General features: G+C 42.2%; 2 protein-coding genes across 13 annotated transcripts in view; one reads left to right on the forward strand and one right to left on the reverse strand.

Annotated features, from left to right (window-relative positions):
• SENP1 (SUMO specific peptidase 1) overlaps positions 1 to 1,724 on the reverse strand; it is a 52,447-nt gene extending 50,723 nt beyond the window's left edge. For 4 of the 8 annotated variants that reach the window (XM_032348024.1, XM_032348017.1, XM_032348020.1 and 1 more), the window contains exon 1: positions 1,561 to 1,724. The gene's annotated coding sequence lies outside the window, so the exon portion shown is untranslated. The other 4 variants (XM_032348023.1, XM_032348021.1, XM_032348022.1 and 1 more) reach the window with 2 other exon arrangements.
• PFKM (phosphofructokinase, muscle) overlaps positions 834 to 25,301 on the forward strand; it is a 45,338-nt gene continuing 20,870 nt past the window's right edge. Inside the window, exons 1-4 of one of the 5 annotated variants that reach the window (XM_032348013.1) lie at positions 1,762 to 1,849; positions 2,883 to 2,973; positions 3,612 to 3,734; positions 23,763 to 23,855. In XM_032348013.1, coding sequence (XP_032203904.1) covers positions 2,892 to 2,973; positions 3,612 to 3,734; positions 23,763 to 23,855 — 298 coding nt within the window. In that variant the 5' untranslated portion in view covers positions 1,762 to 1,849; positions 2,883 to 2,891. Of the gene's footprint in view, positions 947 to 1,761; positions 1,850 to 2,882; positions 2,974 to 3,611; positions 3,735 to 20,323; positions 20,450 to 20,476; positions 20,498 to 23,762; positions 23,856 to 25,301 lie in introns of those variants that run through there. The other 4 variants (XM_032348012.1, XM_032348016.1, XM_032348014.1 and 1 more) reach the window with 4 other exon arrangements.

The raw sequence follows: 25,301 nt of genomic DNA on the forward strand, positions 1-25,301 counted from the left end.
TCTCAACACCTTAACACTTGAACACCTTAAAACACTAAGCATTCCACTGCTTTAGTACACAAACATTTACTGTGCACCAGTTACGTACGTGGTACTAGGGATACAAAGATGAGTAACAACTGGTCTCTGCTGCTGAAACACTGTCTACTGGGAGAAACCAGATCCATCAACAGATACTTATAGCAAGAAAATAAAGCTGGTGCATTGGCAAGAGGCGTGGGAGTCAGGTAAAGAAAAGGAAAGACTTTCAAAGCGGTAGTCAAGAGTTACATCACCTTAGCCTGAAGCGGCAGAACCTGTTTTTTAATCCATGTGCTCCCTCCAGATTTAACTCATCAGACCGGGGACATGAAGACCATGTTTGCAGCAGGGATAATTAATTGCAATCGGGCAAAAATGAAGGGGACTTCTCAAAATAAACACGAAATGAGTCTTCCAAAATTGGGACGAAAGGGAAAACGGGATCTCTAAATTGGAAGAAGGTTGTGGGATCATGCTTAAGAGATGCGTAAGGCTTCACTGCCACTGTAATTTCAAATTCAGTGCCATCTATCTTTCAACACGAGGGCTTCACACAAATTATCTCTACAAAGGATAAAGATTTAGGAGATAATGTGACCTACTCCATTCAGAAAATCCGATTAGAACAAAGACCCTAAATAAAAAAGGTGGTAGCCTACATAAGGCTTTACATAAACCTCACAAGCATCACCACCCCCCCCCCAACAAGTGTACCAAATGTGAAGTGAAATGACCTTAAAAAGGCTGACTCGAAAGTGATAAAGGAGTAAGTTACTGCCAACAAGATAGTGAAAACACTGCAGAGGCACCGATAAACAGAAATCACCAAGCTCAAGAGAAGCCGGGCATATATCCAGAGAGACCACGTTAGGGTACAACCGAGAAAGAGACGGTTCAAGGGAATGACCAGGAGGCCATGAGCCAGGTAAGCAAGCCGTGGCGGTGAAGGGGATTTTCATAACCTGGGCAGGAGGGTCCAGCCGTGTCTCTCTGGTGGTGGCACTAGCGAGATCACACCTCAGGGAGATACCACAGAGTGAAAGAGTTGGAGAAATGTTTACGTGAGACGCAGAAGTAGTCGAGAAACACCATTCGGGTCTCAAGAAAGGCGGGAGAAGCAGGTGTTAACAGAAAGCTGAGCTTCCCGGTGAAATCAGCTTTCGCTTGACAGGAGAGACCCTGCCCGGGCGGGAAAGCCCCGAAATCCCCACCGGCCTCTTCCCCACAAGCAGCGCCGGGCGCTGCGACCCGGCCCGCGGTACCGGCAGGGAGACGGCCCCTCCTCGACCCAGGAGAAAGGGGACTGAAGGAACGGCCTCGGGAAGCCTAACTAACGGCCGCCGGCCAGAGCGCGGCCGGTGGAGAGCAGGGGGGAGGGGAGGTGGTCCCAGGGGGCGGGGCAGAGGAAAAAGCGCCGTCCCCACCGCCCTCCCCGCTTCCGCCCAGCCCAGCCCAGGCTGCTGGGCCCGGACCGGCACTGCCTCCCGGCCCAGGCTCCCTCCATCCTCACCCCTCCCCCAGCTTCCCGCCGCCACTCACCGAACCGGAACCGGCTGCTATGCGAAGGGGTTTCCGGCCGGGCGCGGAACGCAAAACCCGGGAACCGCCGCGAACCGGAACAGCCTCCACAACACCGGAAGAGCCTCCCGGTGGCTGCGGAGGGGCGAGGGGGTGGGGCGGAAGGTCAAAGAGCAGAGTTGAGGAACCGGAGAACGCCTGCGCAGTGTGGCCAGGCCTGAGAAGCTCAAGGACCATCTAAGGCTGAATTCATAATTTCCCTCTTCCCTTTTCAGCGTGGGGTTTTTCTCGTTCCCGTTCTCGGATTACTGTTAGTGTACCCGTCGTCCTTCGCTTTTTTCTGTTCCCTCGATCCCTTTGCGCGCGGTCTTCTGGTTCCGCTCGGCGATTTTTGCTTTCGCTCTGGTTTCCATGGCAGCTTTTCGCTGTGGCCCTCCCTCCACCGGCGGGAACTTGTAGCCGGCTTGACAGATGCAGTCCTGAGGGCTGAATCGAGCTCTGTATCGTGTTTTATTGAGAATCACGGAACGCTGATGCATGTAGTGGTTGTGGAAAATACTTTACACTAAGTTTCAGGGACGTGAAGTCATTTCCCAGAGTTATAAAGTGCTTGGCAGATCTGGGAACAGGGGGAAAGTTTCTTAACTTGCAGTCCTGTGTTCTTTACATCACATCATGCTTGATTGCCATTGGGGGCGGGAGTGGAAGCGTTTTAGGATTAGCCGAGGTTAGACTCCGGAAACATGTAGAACCTTGCAGAACTATGGAGGCGTTTGAGACATGGGCAGAGGTGTGAGGAAAGCTATTGGGGGTCCACCAGAGATCTACTGTTCCCAGTAAAAATAGAAAAGGACCCAGGTGTCGGCCCTCTGAAGAACTAAATGGCCGTGGTGGTGTTCCTGTGACTGAATGGATTAACATGTAATCGGTGCTCCACTTTCAAAAAGAAAATAATGGGAAGAAATAGGTTTTTTTCATTCAGGCTTTTTGCCAAGTCCTTCAACGTGACCTCTGGACCCAGGCCTTTTCCAGAAGTCTTGGAGAAATGCTTCTGAGTAGGCCCTCCAGACCTCAGAAGTCTGAGCTCAGACTTAAATAAGGGGAACCTCTGGATGCCCTAGCCTTTTACCTGCTCTGGGAAAAAGGAGATGCTTGTTGAATTCAGGCGATCTTGCCCTGTCAAATATATAAAAGGAGATTCTTTGTATCTCTTCATATACTGATACTTTATTTTGTCATGTCCTAAGGCCTTCAGTAGTGGGCGTACCTGATCGATGTCTGTTTTTCCAACTTAACCATTCCACGGTTCTGCTCATATGGCTTAACTCCATCTCTATTTCTAGGAGACAGCCATGCGTAAAGAGGAATTTCATCTGAAATTTTTCATGTGTGTGATTCAGTCTCGCGGGTTAGTCAGGCCTCCTCAGCGCACAGGTACCATTGTCTCCCGGTCATACTCCAGTGAGGGATGGCTTCTCTTGCAGGGAGTTTGAATATAGGATGTGAAGCGTACTAGTCTAATGTAGGTGTTAGGGGCCAACTGACTTTATTCCACCCCTAATATAGTAAAATAGCTGTCTCTGAGCTCTTTTTTTAGAATACAATATATCAGGTGAGATTTGGGGCTCATATGTGGGAATAGGCCCAGGCAGATAAAAAACACAGACCTGGGAGTTGAGGAAGAACAAGACTTATAGCACATGAGCTGGTATTTGATTTCTCTGTGCTTTGCGAATCCCTTTCTGGACTCATCTCTCAAAGACCTTGTTACGACTGTAATTGACAATAAAATCTATAAGATAGAGTCCCAAAGAGAAATGGTTTTCTATTCTACCATAGTCTCAAGGTAGCTAATTACATGTTCTGCTTTTCTCTCTTTTATGTCAAAAGAACAGAACCTTTTTAACGGTAAGATAGTTGTTGAGAAAAGTCATGATTTCTGTAATTTTTCACTGGATCATGGGGGAAAAGGCCCTGGACAGCTAAGAGTTATAGAGGAAATGAATGAGAATAAGTAGAATTCCCTTCCCTGAATCCCACCTTGAGGGTAACCTAGCGATATTGCTTCTCAGCTGGGGAAGCTTCAACTTCCAGCATGCTCATACAAAAGCCACCACCTGAGACAGACAACTTGAAGTCTCTACATGCTATGGATGATCCAGGCACCATGGAAGGCATACCTGTTTTGAAAAATGGTGAGGCATCTGGTTAAACAAGGGGGTGGGGAGAGGTGGAAAGGAGTATTGGGAAATGAAGTTTATGCATACATTATAAATTAGGATACAACTACCAAATTTGAATTAAGACACAGGGAGAAAATTTGTGTGTGTGTAGTGGGGGAGACATTGAGAGAGAGAGAGAGAGAGGAGGTGATCATCTGAGAAACTAGAAGCTCTAGAAGAAGAGAGTAGAGCTCTATGAAAAACATCTTGATTTAATCACTAGTGATTCAGTTGGCTTCCTCATGCCTGTCCGGACTAAGCTAGGGTATCCTGTTATCAGCAACCTGAATCAACAACCTGAAATCCAAAATATAGATTACATAAAGAAGTTACTATATTACAAAGTGCTTCTAAATATTGTAAAAAATATTCATCTTAGGAATCCATTTAGTAACAAATTTCTCTTGTGTATTTTGAGTAGTGTTTAACTCAAAAACAATTTATACAAGATATCAGAAACATCTACATTTCCTCTCAAGTGAAATACATCTATATTGGAGTCAGTTTACAGCAAACATTTATTGAGTTCCCACTATGTGCCTAATACACTAGAAATAATAGGGACAATGTAAAAATTATATATAAAGACATAACCTTGTCACTTTTCTAATAGTTTACAGTTTGAAAATGACTTATTGAAGTCCAACTCCCCATATTTGAGGAAGAACTTCAAGTCTAAAATGGTCTTCCTCAAGACATTAACAAGTTCATTGGAGTAATCAGTCTCAGCACCTGTGAAATACACGGCAGTATTTATTCTATTTTTTATTTTATTTTTTAGAAAAGATTTTATTTTTATTTATTGGAGAGAGAGAGTGTGTGTCTGTCTACAAGCAAGGGGGAAGGACAGAGAGAGAAGTAGACACCCCCCTGAGCAGGGAGCCTCAAGTGGGTCCTGGGATGGTGACCAGAGCCGAAGGCAGACTCTTAACAGACTGAGCGACCCAGGCACCCCTCAATAATTTTTTCAAACAGTTACTATTCAAAATCATTGTACAAGGCTTAATAAATGAGAAAATTAGCTAGTACTTTCCCTTTCCCCAAGGAGCCTATGATCAAGAAAGGAGATAGAATGAGAGAGCATCTAAGCAAAGAGCTTAATAGCTTTGGTCCAAAATGCTGAATTTCCAAGGAGAATGTCATTGAGAAGTCGGGAAGGGGAGGAGAAGTGGACCTCTTAGGCAGAGTTTTACTTTGGCAGGGTATCACATGGCAAAGTCCTAAGCTTTGAAATGCATAAACTCTAGCTTAATTCGGTCTCATTTTAGTGAACCTAGAGTTAACCATTCTTACAAGAAAATGATTTATACACAAGAATATTAACTTATTAAGATGTTGGAACAATAGATGTCTATATATGACAATTTTGTGTGGTCTGTGTCTCTTTAATCAGACTTGCTTTGCCCATTCATAAATAGCTGCTAGGTATAAGAAGTAAGCCTACCTGGTGGCCCGTCCTACACTTACTTGAATTTGTATAGATTATTTTTTATATGCCCTTGTTTTCCCTGCTTTTCCTATTTTCATTTTACTCTATACCTAAAACTCACCTCAGACCCCTTAGCTCTGATGATCCACTTGGAGTCAGTTCTGTGGTTTGAACTCAGCATTATTCCACAAACAAAATTCTGATGTTAACTTCTGCCTTTAAACACTGAAGCTTGGGACACCTGAGTGGCTCAGTCTGTTAAGCTGCAGTCTTCAGCTCAGGTCATGATCCCAGGGTCCTGGGATCCAGTCCCACATCGGGCTCCTTGCTTGGCAGGGAGCCTGCTTCTTTCTCTGCCTCTGCCTGCCACTCTGCCTGCTTGTGTGTGCGCTATATCTCTCTCTCTCTCTCTCTCTCCCTCCCTCTCTCTGACAAATAAACAAATAAATAAATATTTAAAAAACAAAACAAAACAAAACACTGAGGCTTCTGGTGAGAGCTACAGTGAACCCTTCCAGCTTTCCCCCTAGAGATGGAGAATCAAATGTCTTCCCAATTAGTCCCATTGGGACCTCTGCCTCTCTCCCTGCCTGCTTACTTTCTTCTTTCCTTCCTCCTTTTTATTCCTTCCAAGAAAATTGAGCATATACATGTCAGGCACTGTAGTTGGCACTGGGAATAGATAGTAGCAAACAAAACAGGTTCATTGCCTACTCTCTTCAAGTTTATAGTCCTGTAGGAGTAAGACAGCAATCACATCATCACACACAGATCATTAGAATGATGCTACTACGGTGAAAATAATGCCACATAATCAGTGGGTAAAAACAGGGTACCTAATCTGGCCGGAGAATTGGAAAAACCCTTTCTAAGGAATACCTGAAAGATGCATATGCATTACCCAGGAAAAGGGGAAAGAAGAGCTTTTTGGAAAAAGGGACAGTAGGATCTGAATTGAGGAGTTTGGCTTATTGGAGGAGCAGAGAAGGCCAGCACAGCTTGGGTTAGAGAAGAGTAGTTGGAGATTGAACTATAAAGATAAGAGCCAAATTACACTGTGCCTTCTAGGTCTTACCACTCCCCCACTATGGGAACTCACTGAAGAGTGACAGGATGTGGCTCCTGGGTTGAGAATGACTTGGAGGGGGCAGGAGGGGTTATGTGCTCTGGCAGGATGGGAAATGCCACCTCCTGGCTCCTCTCCACCTAGGGCATAAGCGAGGAAATGCCATCAAATCTGGTTGGCAGAGATGAGCCCAGAACTGCTGATGCCACAGCACCCCAAAACCCTTGCCTGATGTCCCCCTGCTGCTGTCACCCTGAAGATTGCATAGGGACTCCCCACGAGGCTGTGTGTGGACAAGGTGAGCTCTAATTCTGATGGAAAATGGAACACATTTTGTTTCTAATATCACACTTGGCAGGGAAGCAGTTGCCATTACTATCTTCTCTGACTCCTTGCAGCTTAGAATAGACCAGCTCTGCCTGTACTGTGACGAGGCCAACTGCATGTGTGTGTGTGTTGTGTGTGTGTGTGTATGTTTCTCAGCAATGGAGGATCAGTTCCCAACAGAAGGAAGCCATTGGGTCCTGCCTGCACTGGGACACAGCAAGGGGATGAGTCACCTAGGCCCTCAACCTTTGCAAAGAAAGGTGGTTAGAATTCCCAGAGAGCTGAGAGCATGAGACGAGGACCTCCAAAACAAAGGCTCAGGGGGTAACAGTAGCTTTGTGTGCCAGTCTCTGATCCAGCAGATCCAACCACCCACTAGACCCAGAGCCTCTCCTCTGCATATACCTCTCCTGGCCACTGATGGACAACAAGCCTTGGCAATCTGGGACTCCTGAGATGACTTCTTATTGGGCTGCAAATGAGCAAGTGTACCAGGACAGTAGTGTTTCCACTTCTGCCCGCTGTGTTACCACTTATCTCTAGAAGCTAAGACCTTACTACCATATTCCTTCCTTCATTTAGACGATCTGTCACCAGGATTGCCCAGTTCCCAGCACTGTTCGGTTCCTTTGACAGTAAGACTGTCAAAACCACTCACATCCTGGTTTATACAGACCAGGATGCAAAGTTTCTTCAACACTGTGGATGCAACTGATAGATGAAGGTGATTGCTACAGCCCAAGTTTCTTCCAAGCGGGTGTAATTGTTTCCTGCATTAGAGACAAGGTTTTCCATCTATAGATGCTATGTTATAAGTAACCCGAGCGTCTGTACTCTTGTTAAAGGAAAATCAGTGAGAGTTCTGCCTCTGTAAAGACTGTCTTAATCTCAGCCTAGTTGCCACTCAGCATTGATCTCCTGGTCCCAACCTGCTAGGACCAGCTCCAGAGAACTTGAGTTTTCATGAAACTGAAATGCTCAGGTCTCTTCAACTGTCAACTGAATTGAGAAGATCATTGAGTAAGAAAATAACCATGAGGTTATTTGTCTTCTCAGTTCTGATAGCCCACAAAGCTTACTTCTTTAAGGAAAGAAAATGTTTATCTGGTCCAAGTTTGAGACTACATACCTCAGCTGAAGGATCTATTTTCCTTTGCCCCACTCAAGACTTGAAGGTGGCACCTTCAACCTATAATGGCGGTTATCTTGTTACCTGTGACCTCTTTCTTGAGCCAGTTTTCCCAGGAACTTGATCCTAATGGGTGAAGATAGGAGTCATCCATGCTTTCTGGCCATGCAAATTTACTTTTCAAGTGATGGTTGTCTTGGACCTCTACAACTTGCAACAATCATTCTCAAACTTTTTTGTGCATCAGAATTACCTGGAGGGCTTGTTAAACCACATAGTTGAACCCCTGTCCCCAGAGTTTCTGATTTAGGAGGTTCCAGGTAGGACCCAAGAATTTGCATTTCTGACAAGCATCCAGGTGATGCTAAATCTGCTAGACTGGAACTGAGAACCATTGTCTTAAGCCAGGGCCCTATGTCAGAAACATTAATATTAGTGGATAGCAGAGGGTGCTCTGTTTCCAGTGGTCATCTTGTCCCAGACAGAGCTAAAGATGACTCTTCAGGGCAGACAGTGGTTTTGTGCCCATGTCTAGGGTCTGCCCATAAAGAACTTCCATTCTGGTGGAGGAAAACAGATTATAGTCAGAGGATGACTAGATGAGATCCAGGAATTGTGTAGAAGTGAGAGGACCAGATAGATATTTGTTTCAACTCAGAAGTTCACACCTAGTTGCTGTATGTGTTTCATTTCAACCCACCAAGTCTCTGTTGCCCATTTACAACTCTAGTTCTAGTCCAGAGGAAATCTTGGTCCTCCTTTGTGACACTCCTACCTTGTTCTGCCTCAGGACCTTTGCATTTGCTATTCTCCCTATCTGAAAGCTCTTCCTCTAAAGGGTAGCATGGTTTTCTTTCACATTCATTCAAACATCCTCCTAGAATGTCATCTCAGCAGGGTTTTTCCAGGCCACCCTATTTAAGATAGCACATTTGTCACTCTGCTTCTTTGCCCTGCTTTATTTTTCTTCAAAGCATTTAACACTATTTATTTTCTTAGAGATCTTATTTATTTGAGAGAGCGCGCAAGAGAGAGCATGAGCAGGGGAGCATGAGCAGGGGAAGGGCAGAAGCAGCCTCCCTGCTGAGCAGGGAGCCCTATGTGGAACTCAGTCCCAGGATGCTGGGATGAGGACCTGAGCCCAAGGCAGACACTTAACTGATTGAGCCACCCAGGCCTCCCTTGACTAATTTGTTTATTATCTGCTTTCCTCACTAGAATGCTCCATGAAGACTGACAAATTTTTTGTTTTTGTTTTTGTTTTTCCAATCCTGGATCCCCTTGAGTCTAGGACAGTGCGTAACATATAATAGGTGCTCTGTATTTGTTGGCTGAATATTGGAAACCTATAGTATGCTGTTTCCTGTTCTCTTGGGTGAGAGTCACAGCTGGATGACTACCATGCCTATTTCTCATTCCTAAATGTCCTGGTGCACCATTACTAGCATCATTAACATGATCTTTATCCTCTTCATCACCTTGCCGCAGTGGTCTAACTGTAGATCCGTGCCCACTCCCTAGTCATGACACCAATACTGGAGTAGTGAATGGGCTCGTGGGTATGGCATACACCATCCTCTTAATTGTCCCCCATCTGTGCCGGCCTTAGGTAATCCTTGTTAAAGAAATCCTCTGTCTTCATGAACTACTCAGATTCCTGGTTATAGTATCTAGCTTTATCCTGGTTTGGAAGGTACTGTTCCAAACTTTCTGTAACTTCATTTGACTATCCACTCCTTAAGAGGACTAATGGCCACAGCATCATGAACCAGGCATGTTAGAATACCTCAACTGGGTTACCGAAGTGCTCTTCCTATCTAGCTGCTACAGAATTATCTTTAAACATCTTCTGACACTTCTCTCCTCCAGAATACTTTCTTTGTTTTTTTTTTTTAAAAGATTTTACTTATTTATTTGACAGACAGAGATCATAAGTAGGCAGAGAGGCAGGCAGAGAAAGAGAGAGAAGGAAGCAGGCTCCCCGTGGAGCAGAGAGCCCGATGTGGGGCTCGATCCTAGGATCCTGGGATCATGACCCGAGCTGAAGGCAGAGTCTTTAACCCACTGAGCCACACAGAATACCTTCTTTTATAATAACTATAACTTTTGCACTTAATCTTCGCCTGGACTTCATGTCAACATCCTCATAGCTAACTGATATATGGAGAGTTCTGGGAAGTACAGGAGAACTTTCTAAATACCTTCCTGTACTCTGAGATTAATATAAAGAATATGCCTTTCATCATTTGGTACCAGGACATGACCTATAAGGTGAGATATCATATGGGTTTCCTGACATGCTGAAAACAGGAAGACCACCACCGCCAGATAGTACAAGATAGAAGAAATAGCGGATCTGACCACATGACCTTCTTGGTTCAGATGAACTTCTTTTAGGTTCAGTGCTTTTTTCCCCCCTCACTCTCTGCCTATCCCCTAAATCCTGAATTTTAGCTACTGACCTCAAGAATTGGAAAAAGCTGGTTATGGTTTGGGATAAAGTTCTAGATTTCCATCAGCACCCTAGCTAATTCCCATACTTGAATATAGCATTAGAATAGGCGTAAGTCCCCTTGTGGAGCCCATCAGAGTACTCCAACTTTTTTTTCTGGTACAAACTCAGGACATTTCAGCTTTCTTCTTTGGAGGAAAGGTCCAGAGTATTCTTTTACAGACCCGTTAATGCTTACCAGCAATGAAAATAATCTTAGAATCAAATTCAGCTGCTGGCTTAAGTTTGGTTACCTGGAGAATGTGTTGGCATCATTTCTTGTTTGTTGTCTAACTTGCTGTTTTGCTTCTGTGATTATTGGTCCTTAATTCTGCTAAGCTGTGCAATTTACTCTTGACACTTTCCTTAGGCACCCTACCTTGTATGGCAATATTTAGATCCCTTCCGCAATCCCTCTTCTGTAGTCACCATTCTGTGTTTACACGTAGGCTTCGTGCACCAACAGCCTGCCCCATGGAATGCTTCTCATCCTCCCTGATTAGAGGGAAGAGGGTTGAACGTATGTCATATCTCCTAGAACTGCCCATATCTCAAATATTCTCTCCCATCATCAATTTACCAATAAATTATGTGTCCAAATTTTGAAATGTAAGATAAGTCAACCATACCTAGCTAAGATGACCTTTCTAAGTTGTTCAGTTTACTTAGAAACTGTATTTTAAATTTAAAAGTTAGTTAATAAACAGAAAATTGGAAAGAGTAAAATGTATGGTCTGGAGTCTATGATTTAAATTAAAGAAAACTCATTTTTAAAGAGCTAATCACTGTTTCATTGTATCATCCATCTCTCTAATACTGAAATATTTGTATCCATTTGTGTCTTACTCTGGAATGGTCCAAATAAACACCACCAAATTCTTACTATCCAAGTTCCTTTTTTTTTAACTTCATTTATCCTCAAGTAATATGAATGTGTCATAAGAAATTGGTGCATTATATTTGTTAATTGGGGTATTGATTTCTTCAATTATATCCCAGGCCCAGTGAAACGTAAACTCCCTGTGAGCCTTTGTTAGTCCCTCTAGATTTTAAACTCCATGAGAGTTTATTATAACTCAGCACCTGGTATAGTGGCTGGCACATAATGAGTCCTCAATAAATAATTATTGAATGTATGAACTAATAATGAATAGGGATTTCTCAAGAATTCTTATTAGGAAGATATTTACAGCTCTTCTTAATACAATGTGTTTCTTCCATCAGCTATCTCTATTTTGTGTTGTTTTTTACTAGTTAAATTCTCAGAAAATAACATCTTTAAGTTTGAAGATTGCATTAAGATGACCACAAGCAAGGCCTAAGTACTTCTGAGAAAATTTTTTTCTATGGCTTCTACCCCCAACTGACCTGAAGGTGCCTTTTGAGATGATAGTTCCTTGATTTGTGCTTATATAATTTTCCAGGAACTCCTGGGGATGATTGATGCCTGGACAGAAAAAGGAATCTAAAGAATCAAGTGTCTTTGGATAAGACTAGGAGTAACAGTTACATTTCCTTGCTTTCACCTAATTAATGCAATAATTCATTAGAACACTTTCAATGAATACTTAAAAGTTGGTTTGGGGTAGGGGACCCTGACTGGCTCAGTTGGTAGAGCATATGACTCTTGATCTTGGGGTTGTAAGTTTGAGCCCCACATCGGGTATTGAGGTTACTTAAAAATAAAATCTAAAAAAAAAAAATTTGGTATTGGGTAGAAAGGGTAGAGAATTGATCATCTCTCAGATTTCAACCTTTATGTTGGAGTTAGAATGCTGTAGGAAGCTTTTCTAACTTTTCCTTTTCTAAAACTTTTTAACATCTTTATTGAGATATAATTCACAGATCATAAAATTCACCCATTTAAAGTGTATAATTTGAACATTGGCATTCCAAACGTATTCCTCATAAGTAGCTTACAAGTTACCACTCCATCCTAGCAATAAGTAAAAGTAAAAAGACTGAAAAATTAACAATTCTTCTTGGATCCATAAGAAACAGGGAGGACACAGAGAAGACTGCTAGCCCCAAATCTGGAGAGACAGACAGGCAAGTACAATTCATCATGGCTTACTAGAGCAGAGACCCATGAGTGGAAACCTTCTTGGAATTAGTGATGGGGTAGGAAGCCCGAATTGTAATTAACTAATTTCTGGAGACAATTCTGAGAGTTAAAAACTGCAGGGGGACCCAGTCAAAGGGAGTCCCCACAATATTGTGAGATTTACTTTCAGGAGCTCAACCAGATTCTCATAGTAAATATCAGAGAAAGCCCCCTGAGACTTCCAACAAGGTGAGGAGAAAAGGAACCATCTGAAATAAACCAGAGCATTCTTTCCTGGTCAACAAGCCCTGCCTTCAGAGGAAACTAACTAATTTACTGGGTTGTTATCAGAGTCTAACCTCCCCGAGGGAGAGAAATACCCAACTTCAGCCCACTCTAGCCATTCTGGCCCTGGGTAAAAAACCTGAGAAATGTTGAAGTTCATAGTCTGGGGCAGAAGCTGGAATCTAATCATAGGACTGTAGATGCTTCCTCTCCCCACCACATCTTACCACCACATTGGACTGTAGACTAAAGGCCTATTGACGGCACTTCCTTTTGCCCATTACATCATGTCTGGCTGTCAAGAAAAATTACAAGACATATAAAAAGGCAAAAAACACAAATTGAAGAGGCAGAGCAAACATCAGAATCCAACATAGCAGGGCATCTAGCCATTTTAAACACCTGTGAATAATGTGCTTAGGATTCTAGTGAAAAAAATAGACAGCATGCAAAACAGAAGAGCAATGTAAGCAGACAGATGGAAATTCTAAGAAAGAGCCAAAAAGAAATGCCAGAGATTAAAAAAAAAAACCATGATAATAGAAATGAAGACTGCCTATTAGTACACTGGACATGGCTGAGAAGAGACTAAGAACTAAAGATTGTATGAATACAATTCTCAAAAACCAAAAAGAAAAGAAAAGAAATATTGAAGAAAACAGAACAGAGTACCCAAGGACTGTGGGACAAATACAGCAGATGTAACATACACAAAATGGGAATACCAAAGGGAGGAAAGAAAGGTAAAGGAACAGAGGAAATATTTGAAACAATAATGACTGAGAACTTCTCCAAATTAATGTCAGACATCAAACCATAGATCCAGGAAGCTCAGAGATATATGCCAAAAATAAAGACAAAAACCCTTACATGTAGGCATATCATTTTCAAACTACAGAAAATCAAAGATAAAGTACCAAAAGAAGCCAGAAGAAAAAACACCTTACCTATAGGAGAACAAAGATAAGAATTGCATCTGACCTCTCCTCAGAAACCATGCAACCAAGAAGAGCATGGAGGGAAACATTTGAAATGTTGAGAGAAAAAAATCAACCTAAAATTCTGTACCCTGAAAAATTATCCTGTGAAAGTGAAGATATGGACTTTCTCAGACAAATTGAGGGAATCTGTTGCCAGTAGACCTGCCTTGTAAGAAATGTTAAAGAAGTTTTTTAGAGAGAAGAAACATAACATGGGTCTGAAACTTGGATCTACACAAAGAAAGGAAGAGCATCAAAAAATGAATACATGGATGCCTGGGTGGCTCGGTCGGTTGATCATCTGCCTTCAGCTCGGGTCATGATCCTGGGGTCCTGGGGTCAAGCCCCACATCCGGCTCCCTGCTCAGCGGGAAGCCTGCTTCTCCCTCTCCTGTGGAATGTGTTTCCTCTCTTGCTGTGTCTCTCTATGTCAAATAAATAGGATCTTTAAAAAATTGTTTTTAAATGAATACATGAAGATAAAGCAAAAAATTATTTTTCTTATTCCTAGTTGATCTCACAGATAATAACTTGTTCAAAATAATAATAGCAACAATGTAGTCAATTACATAAACTCACATATATCTATGCAGTTTACTCTTGAACAATTTGGGGGTGAAGGGCACAGGTGAAAATCTATGTGTAACTTTTGATTTCCCCAAAACTTAACCACGAATAGCCTACTGTTGACTGAAAGCCTTATCAATAACAATTGACATCTTTTGTATGTTTTATGTATTACATACGGTATTCTCACATTAAAGTAGGCTACAGAAAAGATAATGTTATTAAGAAAGCCATAAGTAACAGAAAATACATTTACAGGACAGTAAAAAAAAATTGCACATAAGTGGATCAGCATAATTCATGCCAGTGTTGTTCAAGGGTAGGTTGTATACACCTATGTTATGTTTATATATAAGTAAAATGAATGACAGCAATGATACAAGGAATGGGAAGAAGGAATTTGGATTATTTTCTTATTATAGGTATTCACACCACATGTGAAGTGGTATAGAGCTATTTGAAAGTGGACTTGGATTAGTTGTAAGTGAAATATTGCAAACTCTAGGGCAACCACTAAAAAGGTAAGAGTATTACTGATATGCTGGGAAAGGAGAATGCAATCGTATAAAATGTTCAAGTAAAACCACAAAAGGCATGGGCGCCTGGGTGGCTCAGTGGGTTAAAGCCTCTGCCTTAGTCTCAGGTCATGATCCCAGGTTCCTGGGATGGAGCCCTGCATCGGGCTCTCTGCTCAGCAGGGAGCCTGCTTCCCCTTCTCTCTTTGCCTGCCTCTCTGCCTACTTGTGATCTCTGTCTGTCAAATAAATAAATAGAATCTTTAAAAAAAAGAAACCACAAAAGGCAGAAAAAAGAGTGGAAGACAAAAATAGGAACAAAGAACAAGGGCAAAAATAGAAAACAGTTAATGAATATGGTAGATATTAATCCACTGTATCAATAATCACTTTGGAATGTCAATGGTCTAAATGTATCAATTAATAACTAGATTGTCAGAGTGAATCGAAAACATGACCCAACTATATGTTTTCCATAAGAAACCCACTATAAATGTAAAGATACATATAGATTAAAAGTAGAGGGAGAAAAATATATCATGCTAAAGCTAATTTTTAGAAAGCAGTAGTAGCTCCATAATTTCAGACAGAACAGACTTCGAAGTAAGGAAAGTTATCAAAGATGAAAGGCATTGCATAATGATAAAGGGGTCATCTCTAAAAAGATATAACTGTCCTTAATGTGTATGTGTCTAACAATACAGCATCAAACTACCTGAGGCAAAAACTGGTAGCAGTGAAAGGGGAAAGAGAGAAAGAGATTCACCATTAGAACTGGAGATTTCAACACTCTTCTTTCTGGAAGCAACAGATTCAGGAGGCAGAGAATAGGCAAAGGCATAGTTGAACTCAACATCATCATCAACCAAATTAAATAAATGACGTCAACAGTTCATCCAACAATAGCAGAACACACATTTTTCTCAAGCTCACGTGGAACATTCACCAGGATAGCCCACATTCTGGGCCATAAAATACACCTTTTCTAAAGGAACAGAAATCCATGGGGCACCTGGGTGACTCAGTTGTTAAGCGTCTGCCTTCAGATCAGGTCATGATCCCAGGGTCCTGGAATCAAGCCCCACATGGGGCTCCTCGCTCAGCGGGAAGTCTGCTTTTCCCTCTGCCACTCCCCGTGCTTGTGTTCCTTCTCTCGCTGTGTCTCTCTCTGTCAAATAAGTAAATAAAATCTTAAAAAAAAATAAATAGATAAACAGAAATCCTACAATGTCTGCTCTCAGACCATGATGGAATTAAACTAGAAATCAGTGACAGAAAGATAACTGTGAGGATATATGAGATTTAAACAACACATAAATCACACATAGGTCAAAGAAGTTTAAATTTTCAAAAGAAATTTAAGAATATTTTGAACTAAATGAAAATGAAAATACAACTTAGCAAAATTTACTGGATGCAGTGGGAGCAGTGCTTAAAGGGAAATTTATAATATTGAATGCATGTAAGAGAAAGGAAGAAGGTCTAAAATCAATAATTGAAGTTTCTAACTTGGGAAACCATTAGAGAAGAGCACATTAAATACAACGAAAAAGAGAGAGAGAGAGAGAAAATAACAATTATACCAGAAATTGGTGTAATTTCAGCCTATGTCATGATCTCAAGGTCACGAGGTTCAGCCCTGCATCCCCCTCTTTGCTGTGTGTGGAACCTGCATAAGATTCTCTCTCTCTATGTCTTCCTCTGACCTTTCCTCCCGCAAGGGAAAGAAAAAAAAAGAAAAGAGAGCAGAAATCAACAAAACTTTTGAAAAGAAAAAAAAAATCAATGAAACCACAAGCTGGTTCTTCAAAAAGATCAATAAAACCTATAAGCCTTTAATGAGGCTAAATAAGGAGAAAAGAGAGAGGACACAAATTATTACTATCAGAAATAAAAGAGGGGATGTCACTACAGATTCCAGGGACGTTAAAAGGAAATAAAAGAATACTCTGAACAAATCTGTGCCCACAAATTTAATAACCTAAATGAAGTGGACCAATTCCTTGAAAGACACAGTGTTTCAAAACTCATACAAGAAGAAATAGGTGACTTTAATAGGCCTAAATCTATTAAAGAAATTGAACTAATAATAACTTTTCAAAAAAATTAATAACTTGTCAAAAAGAAAGCACCAGTCCCAGGTATATTCCTGGTGAATTCTGTCAAACATTTAAGGAAGAGATTTTGCCAGTTTTCTACAATCTCTTTCAGAAGACAGAAGCAGAGAAAAAACTTCTAAATCATTCTGTGAGCCAGCATTACCATAATACCAAAACCAGAAAAAGACTTTAAAAGAAAAGATTACCAGAGATCAATATCTCTTATGACGTAAGTGGAAATTTCTTTTCTATCTCTTAAATATAAAATGCAAAACTATACAATTCCTGGAAGATAATATAGGACAAAACCTAGTTGACCTTGGGGTATGGTGATGCCTTTTTAGATGCAATTCTGAAGATATTATTCATGGAAGAAATACAGTGCACGCTTGAACACAGGTTTGAACTATGGAGGTCCACATATACACAGACTTTCTATGGTACTGTAAACATATTTTCTCTTCCTTATGGCTTTCTTAATAACATTTCCTTTTCTCTAGCTCACTTTATTATAAGAATAAAGTATATAATACATGCAACATACAACATACATGTCAATCAACTGTTTATGTTGTTGGTAAAGCTGCCTGCCAGTCAACAGCACGCTGTTAGTACAGTTGGCCCTTGGACAACATGGGGCTTCAGGGCACCAACCCCTTGTGCAGTTGAAAATCAGCCTATTAACTTCTGACTCCCCACAAATTTAACTACTGTTAGTGGTAACTATTAACTATGCACAAGGAAACCCATGCAGTTCAAACCCATGTGTTTGAGTGTGAACTATAATTAAGTTTTTGGGAAGCCAAAATTTATACATAGCTTTTTAGACTGCATGGGGGTCCTCTTATTGCCAACTACAATTGATAAACTCAACTTCAGTACAATGAAAGCCTGTCATTCAGTGGAATATAGTATGTTCATAGGGCTTTGCAGTCATTTTAAGTTTAGGGCATTTCCATCACCCACAGAAGAAATCCTGTCTTCATTAGCAGTCACCCCTCATTTCCCCATAGCCCCAGGTAACTGCTAATCTACTCTCTGTCTCTATAGATCTGCCTGTTCTGGACTTTATATAAATGGTATCATACGGTAGCGGTCTTTTGTGAATAGTTTCTTTCACCTAGCATAATGTTTTTAAGGTTTATCCATTTTATAGCATGTATCAGTACTTCATTTTCTTTTATTGCCAAGTAATATTCTATTGTATGGACATGCCACATTTTCATCAGTTGGTAGACGTTTGGCCTATTTGCACTTTTTGCCTATGATAAAGCTGCTATGACCATTGGTGTACACATTTATATGTGTGTGTATGTGTGTATGTGTGTACATATGTTTTCATTTTCCTTGGCTGTATACCTAGGAGTGGAATTGCTAAGCCATATGGTAACTCTGTTTAACACAAGGAATTGCCAAACTGTTTTCCATAGTGACTATATAATTTTACATTTGTACCAGCAATACACAGGGTTCCAGTTTCTCCAGGTCCTTTCCAATACTTGTTCCCCCCCCCCCTTTTTTTTAAATAGTCCTTCTAATAGGTGTGAAGTTGAATCTCATTGTGGTTTCAATTTGCATTTTCCTAGTGATTGGTAATGTTGAGCGTCATTTTATGTGCTTATTGGTTATTTGCATATTTTACTTAGAAAAATGTCTCTGTAAACCCTTGCCTATTTTTTTGTGTTTTAATATTACAATTTTATTAGATATTTCATTGAACAAAGTATGCTTTTTAAATGAGTAGACTTTGTTAGAGAAGTTCTAGGCTTACAGAAAATTGAGCAGATTGTACAGTTTCCTCTCCCATGGTCAGTTTCCATTTATTACTACTTGAATCAGTATGGTCCATTTGTTACAAAGATAAGCCAATATTGATACATTATTATTAGCTAAAGTCCATAGTTGATATTAAATTTCACTCTTTGTGTTGTAAGTTCTATGTCTTGACAAATGCATAATGTCATGTATCCAACATTATAGCATCATGGAGAGTAGTTTCACTGACCTAACAATGCCTTGTGCTTCACTTATTACTCCTTCTCTACTCCCAGCCCTAGACAACCATTGATCTTTTTGCCATCTCTATAGTTTTACCTTTTCCAGAATGTCATTTCCTTGAAATCATACAGTATGTAGCATTTCCAGACTGGCTTCTTTGACTAAGCAACATATACTTTAAGTTTCCTCTCTGCCTTTTCTTGGCTTGATAGGTCATTTCTTTTTATTGCTAAATAATATTCCATTGAATTGATATACCACAATTTATCCATTCACCTTTTGAGGGACATTTTGGTTGCTTCCAGTTTTGGGCAATTATGAATAAGCTGTTATGAACATATGTGTGCAGGTTTCTTTGTGGGTCTAGTTTTTGGTCCATTTGCGTAAATACTTAGAGGAGTACGATTGCTGGAATATAATAAGGTTATATTCAGTTTTGTAAGAAACTGCCAAACTGCCTTTTAAAATGATTGTACCATTTTGCATTCCCAACAAAAGATTAGGGTTCCTGTTGCTCTACATTCTTGTCAGCACTTGGTATTGTCAAGGTTTTTTTTTGTTTGTTTGTTTGTTTCTTTTTTGCTTTTTAGATGCCAGCCATTCTGATATGTAGTGTATCTCACTGTTTTAATTTGTGGCTCTCGAATGAGAATGCTGTGGACCATCATTTTGTATGATTATTTGCCATCTGTATATCTTCACTGGTGAGGTATCTGTTCAGACTTTTTGCCCATTTTTGAACTGGGTTATTGTCCTTTTTATTATCGAATGGGAAGAGTTATTTACATATTCTGGAAACCAGGCCCTTATCACATATATGATTTGCAAATTTTCTATCCTATTCTATAGGTTGTCTTTTGATGGTAACATTTGCACCACAAAAGTTTTCTGTATTCCAGTGCCTTCATCTTAACTCTTACTAATTGCAGCCAGAATATACAGGGCCAGAAACAAAAACAAGTAAGAGGAAGAGCAGTGGGAAGAGCCAGGAGAGGAGAGACGCCTTCGGAGAGGCATTGCCACAAAGCCCTGGGTGGAGAGAGGAAGGAATAAAGAGGAGGGAAGAAAAGAGGCGTCTTTAGTTCTGGCCCAAGTTCCCGCGGTGGATGCCGTTTGCTCTGTAGCCCCCCGGATTTTCTCTGAGAAAGGTACAGACATGTAAAAGGAGTTTTTGAGGTCCTTCTAAAGAAAATACCGGTGTTCAACGTTCCTCCAGGGCAGGGACTCTATTTCCTTTACCTTTTCATCCCTAAGCACCTAACACAAACCCCGGCAGAAAGACTTTCCGTAAATGTTTAGAGAGGGGAAAGGTGAGAGAAAACGCATCCGGCCGTTCGGGGCAGTTGACTCGTTGTGGAGGGTGTTTGAATGCAGGGCGTCTCAGTCAGTCCCCGCTAGGAAAAAGTTGTCTCCAAGAACAACCCGGGAGGCAACTAAATAATTTCTGACTCCCACTGTGTACAGGAGCTGAGGGTTCCCAAGACAGAGATGGGGACCCGAGAACCTTCTGTGGAGTGACGAGACTAAGCTGATGCCATATCTGAGCCGTTCTTGGGAGAAGGAGGGACGGGAGGAGAAAGAGGAGAGGGAGGAGGTGGAGCCTCGGGAGCAGCATCAGCCAGTGGAGGTTGGGCAGCCTCGCTTTCCCCTCCCTTGGTGCCTCCACCTGGCTCCTCCCCGCGGTCGCCAAGCTCCCCTCCCCCTTCCCCAAGGACAGTCTGCAAGGAAGCCGTGGCGGAGGAGAGCTGAGACTAAAAGGCAAGAGGGGCCCTTGGGTAAAGACCCAGGGGGAAAGCTGAGAGCGAGGTGGGGATCCCTGTGCCGGGAGGAGGCGGTGGGGAGAACTGGAAGGAGCGGATGGCAAAAGAAGAGGTGGTATGGCATGTGAAGCTGGAGGGAAGAGGGGGGATGGGTAGGGCCGTCCTGAAGAATCCTAGCTCTTGGGCTCAGCTCCCTCTGCTTGCACGCGCAGCCCCCATCCCTGGGAACCAGTACTGCTGGACCTCGTTGCCCTTGGCTGCCCGACTCCTTTCCTGGCACGTGTCCAATTCAAATCAGTGCACCTGTGATGTTGTCTCCCTGTATTTCTCCCTCCCGCACGCTGATCTACACACATGGGATTTCATATTTAGATTTTATGCCTGTGTTTCTACGTGTGTGTCACTGTGAATCTGTAAGGATGCTTATAGATGAATCTGCGTACATTTGGTATTCCGTGCCTTTATAACTGGTTTAGAGATGCAGAAGAATCCGAGCTGTGTTTGCAGGTCAGCACTCCTAACCTTCCCCCTTGTTACGGTGAATTCTCTCCCTCAGGGAAGCCCCCAGGGGTGAAAGATCAGAGTGTGGGTTTGTAAGTGAGGAGCTCCCAGGGTGAATGAGAGGAATAAACTCAAGGGAAATAGGATCAGCATACTCAACGTTTTGTTCTTCTGTTCCCCAATTTTTGCCTTCCTATTTGCACTAGCTAGTTAGTCTTTCTTTTTTTAAGAATGGCAGAAAATTGAACATGAACACTCTAGTTATTAGGAGAGTGTCTCCATCCATGTCTGTTTATTGTATTTCTTTCACTGTTTGTCATTATATGCTTTTTAAAGTCTTATTTGTATGTGTTAGAAATAGAGTATGGAGCTATGTATCTAAGCATATTAAATAAAAGTTTTCATATGCCTGTGTGCATTTGTATTGTTTGTCAGTTCCCTAATGCTTTCAGCAACGATTTATCGAACTGTGATGTGCACAGACTTCACCAGGCTTTGGAAAGCTGTGGGAGAGTTTTTTAAAAATGAACATGATCCCTCCCTGGAGGATTGTTCAGTCTAGTTAGGGAAAATGGCTTATAGCAATCATCTATCCCGGGGTCTGCAAACACTTTCTGTAAAAGGCCAGATAGTAAATATTTTAGTCTTTGCAGGCTATCTGGTCTCTGTCACCATAATCTACTCGGTTATGGTAGTCAGAAACAGCCATAAGATGATGTGTGAAAGAATGAGAGTGGTATGGATAATGAAATTTTAATTTCATGCAATTTCAACATGTCATGAAATTGTTTTTCCAACCATTTAAAAACATGAAAACGTTTCTTAGTTTGCTGCCATATGAAATCATAAAAGGGGCTAGATTTGGTCCATGTGCTATATAGCTTGCTGACTCCTGATCTAGTCCCACCTTCTTTTCAATATATGAGAAGCAATTTAAATACCACATAGGGGCGCCTGGGTGGCTCACCCGGGTAAGCAGCTGACTCTTAATTTCTGCTCCAGTCATGATCTCTGGGTCCTGTGATCTAGCCCCAAGATGGGCACTGCCCTCAGCAGGGAGTCTGCTTGGGATTCTCTCTTTCCCTCTGTCCCTCCCCATTGTGTTCTTTCTCTCTCTCTCTCAAATAAATAATAAATTTTTAAAAATCACATAAAGTAGTGATTAAATGCTAAATGAATGATCCAGTACCAGACAATATGTGGTGAGAGGAAGTCCCAAAAGAAACTCCTTGACCTGTGAGGTTGTCAGTGAAGGCTTAATAGACTTAGTATTAATAAGGTTGTGACTAGGACTGGTCTTAAATGATGGACTGGGCTATCGATCTGGGGAAAAGGGCCTGGGTGGCTTTCTGGATGCGGGATCAGTGTGCCCAAGTACACACGTGGGGAGGAGCAAAGTAATGTTCAGGTGATGATGGAGCAGGAAATTCATGGGAGCAAAGGTTGAAGCGGTAGGCAAGGGCCAGATCATGGAAGCTTGGACCGCTGACTCAAGAAGCAAGCACAGATTACGTGTAGTTTGTGAGGCTCTGTGTCCCTTAATAATACTATGTGTGTTTGTGTAGGTGTGTCTTCATGAGTGTCCTGTTGCATGTATTTTATGGACACGTGTGTGGATTTGTGTGTTGATGTGTGTCTTAATCAGCAGCTCCCCTCCCCTGATTTCCCCAGATTCACAGCAGAAATAGGAGCTGTGCTTAAAGGTCATTAGGCCCCGTTCAGGTGAATGCATCCTCTCTCCACTGAGGCCCCAGGGTCCACCGACCTTCTGTGGAGGTTTGTTTTGTGTCTCTGATAGAGTGGACAAGGGAAACAAACAGAGGGAGAGCAGCTATTGTAGGCAGTTCCGGTGGAGAGAGGCAGCCAGGATCGCACAGAAGAGAAGGGTAAGGGCAGATAGAAGGATTTGGCAACCATTCTGACTCTGAGAGTAAGGAGGAGATAAATTTAAAAATTTAGGTTTTAGCCTGGGTAACCAGGAGAGTGATGATTCTGTTGACATTTTAAGGATATGAAAGCGTGTCTTGCGTGTTCCTGTGAGAGAGATAAATAAGACTTGCAGACAAAAATAGGAAGGTGGTCACATGTCATGTGTCCCTATCCCTGCAAATGTGGCGATGATTCTGTTACTCTTCCCGCTGGATAACATGTGTGAGGTGCAAGGCCTGAAGGGGAGTCAGGAGATGCCCAGGAGGCAGGGAGCCTGAGAGCACGAGAGAAGCCCTGGAATGTCTTTAACCGTCCCTGAGCCTGAAGCATTGACTTGTGCAAGCTCAAATGTGCATGTAAAACCTCAAACTCTAGCTCCAGCTTAGCTCGATTCCATACAACTGAACGCTGATCTTCACCGTAACCCAGCCCACCCTTGCTTTCCTGCTTCCATCTGGCAGGTTCTCAGTCAGTGCCCCAAACCTCATCGGGGTCCTGCTGTCTGCAACAGCCTTTCCCTTCATGAAAGCTCCTCTCTTCCCCTTGAAGCGAACTTGACTTTCCTCCCTGCTTTCTCATTTCTGTTCAGTGAACTGCCCTTCCCCTTGACCTTAGCTTGTTCTCCAAATAGGCTCCAATTGAGGTGGGAGGGATTAGCTAGGACCTTTGCGGTGCTGGATTTGATTACTGTGACATTTCAGCCTGTCACTCTGCGGGGGTGTGGCCTTCTTCTGGAAGAAGTCCAAAGCACCCAGGCTGTAAAGCCCAGACTTAGTATAGTGAGAGAGTCGGACTTGAGGCGGCTCTCACCAGTCAAACAGCCATTTCCCCGAGCACCTCGATCTACTTGTGTCTTAACGGGTCATTCCCTTGAATTTCAGAGTGGATCATGACCCATGAAGAGCACCATGCAGCCAAAACCCTGGGGATCGGCAAAGCCATCGCCGTGTTAACCTCTGGTGGAGATGCCCAAGGTAAGGAGGAAGGCGCTGCTTGGGGATGGACAGAAAACATGGCTGGTGGGCCCCCTTGAATTTCTTGACTCCCTTCACTTGTAGAACAAGAACTGTCCTCCTTAATGTCCTCCTGCTGTAGATTCACGCTGGAATCCTGGGTCTTCCCAAAATTCTCTGTCAGGTCTAAGTCCCCAAGTGCTTCTGGATATTGTTTGCTCTAATTTACTCAAATCTTCATATAACTTCTTTCCAGGTTTCTCTGAAGATTTGGGACCATTTGGGTCTTTTGGTACCTGAAAGACAGGTGTTTCCTCAAGCCGCATTAGAAAGAGACTAAAGAGATAAAGTTGTTGAGAAAGCAGTAGGTGGATTCATTTCTAGGATACCGAAGTAGTGGGGAAAGGGAGGGACCAGAATTGGGATTTGGTGGACTCTACGTAGAGCCTCAGTTATTGCCTCTGATGTCTGTGGGGCTGCTGCACTGGCCAGGGTCCAGCATCTCATTCCGATTGCACATTCCCTTCTAGTAGGCACAGTTCTGCTCCGTTTTCTGTTTTCTCTGGCCTTTAACTCCTCTTCCATTCCTTCAGCCCTCCAACAAACAGGAACAGCAGCAGTTAATTGGTACAGACCCATAGGGGTTTGGGGGTGGGATGGGCAGACAGCAAAGCCGGAGAGAACCACTTTCTGGGTTGAGTCCCAGAAACCTGCAAGTCAGGAGAATCAGGTATATGGCAAAATGAAGTGGGAGGTAGAGAATGTGATTTTTTTTTTTTTCTTGTTTGATGGTCTCATGTATTCTAGTTTATAATACCTTGAAGAGAGGCAGACTGTCTTTGAGAGGGACACCAGGACATGGACACTGTGCTGGAAAAAGAGAGAAGAGATTTTAGCTGGTCTCCCCTTCACTCCACTCCTCTGTCTCTCTAGGCTTCCCAGACTTTGTGTTAAGCACCCATTTTGTTTGGGGCCTTGTCCCGTGTGTTTTGAAACAGTTGATTTCCTTGGGGAACTTATAGTTCTAGGAGGAGAGGTAACATACATTTCTAGAGTGTTTCTATATTTCTTCTGTGAGGTTCATAAATAACAATAATCAAGTGTGCCTTAAGCAAGCAGAATCCACTTATATCATGAAATGTTAGGCTTTAGTAGGACTAACCAGGGAAAAGTTCCCAGGCAAGGTAGATTTCAAGAAACTGAACTCTTCATTGAATGGATTCTTGCTTCAACAGTGCCTAGTACATAGTAAGTGCTAAATAAACATATTTCTAATTAAGTGCAAAGGGAATTATTGAGCACCTGTGTAGCAAGCAGGATGGTGGGCACTAAGGATACATTGACGAAAAGGTCACAGGTTGTCTTCACTCTTACAGACCTTCTCATGAGTATTATTAGTAAATCTAGATTTTTTTTTTTTAAAGATTTTTTTTTTTTTTTATTTGACAGAGAGAGATCAGAAGTAGG

This window comes from Mustela erminea, chromosome 6, assembly GCF_009829155.1.
Source record: "Mustela erminea isolate mMusErm1 chromosome 6, mMusErm1.Pri, whole genome shotgun sequence".
NCBI classification, from domain to species: Eukaryota; Metazoa; Chordata; class Mammalia; order Carnivora; family Mustelidae; genus Mustela; species Mustela erminea.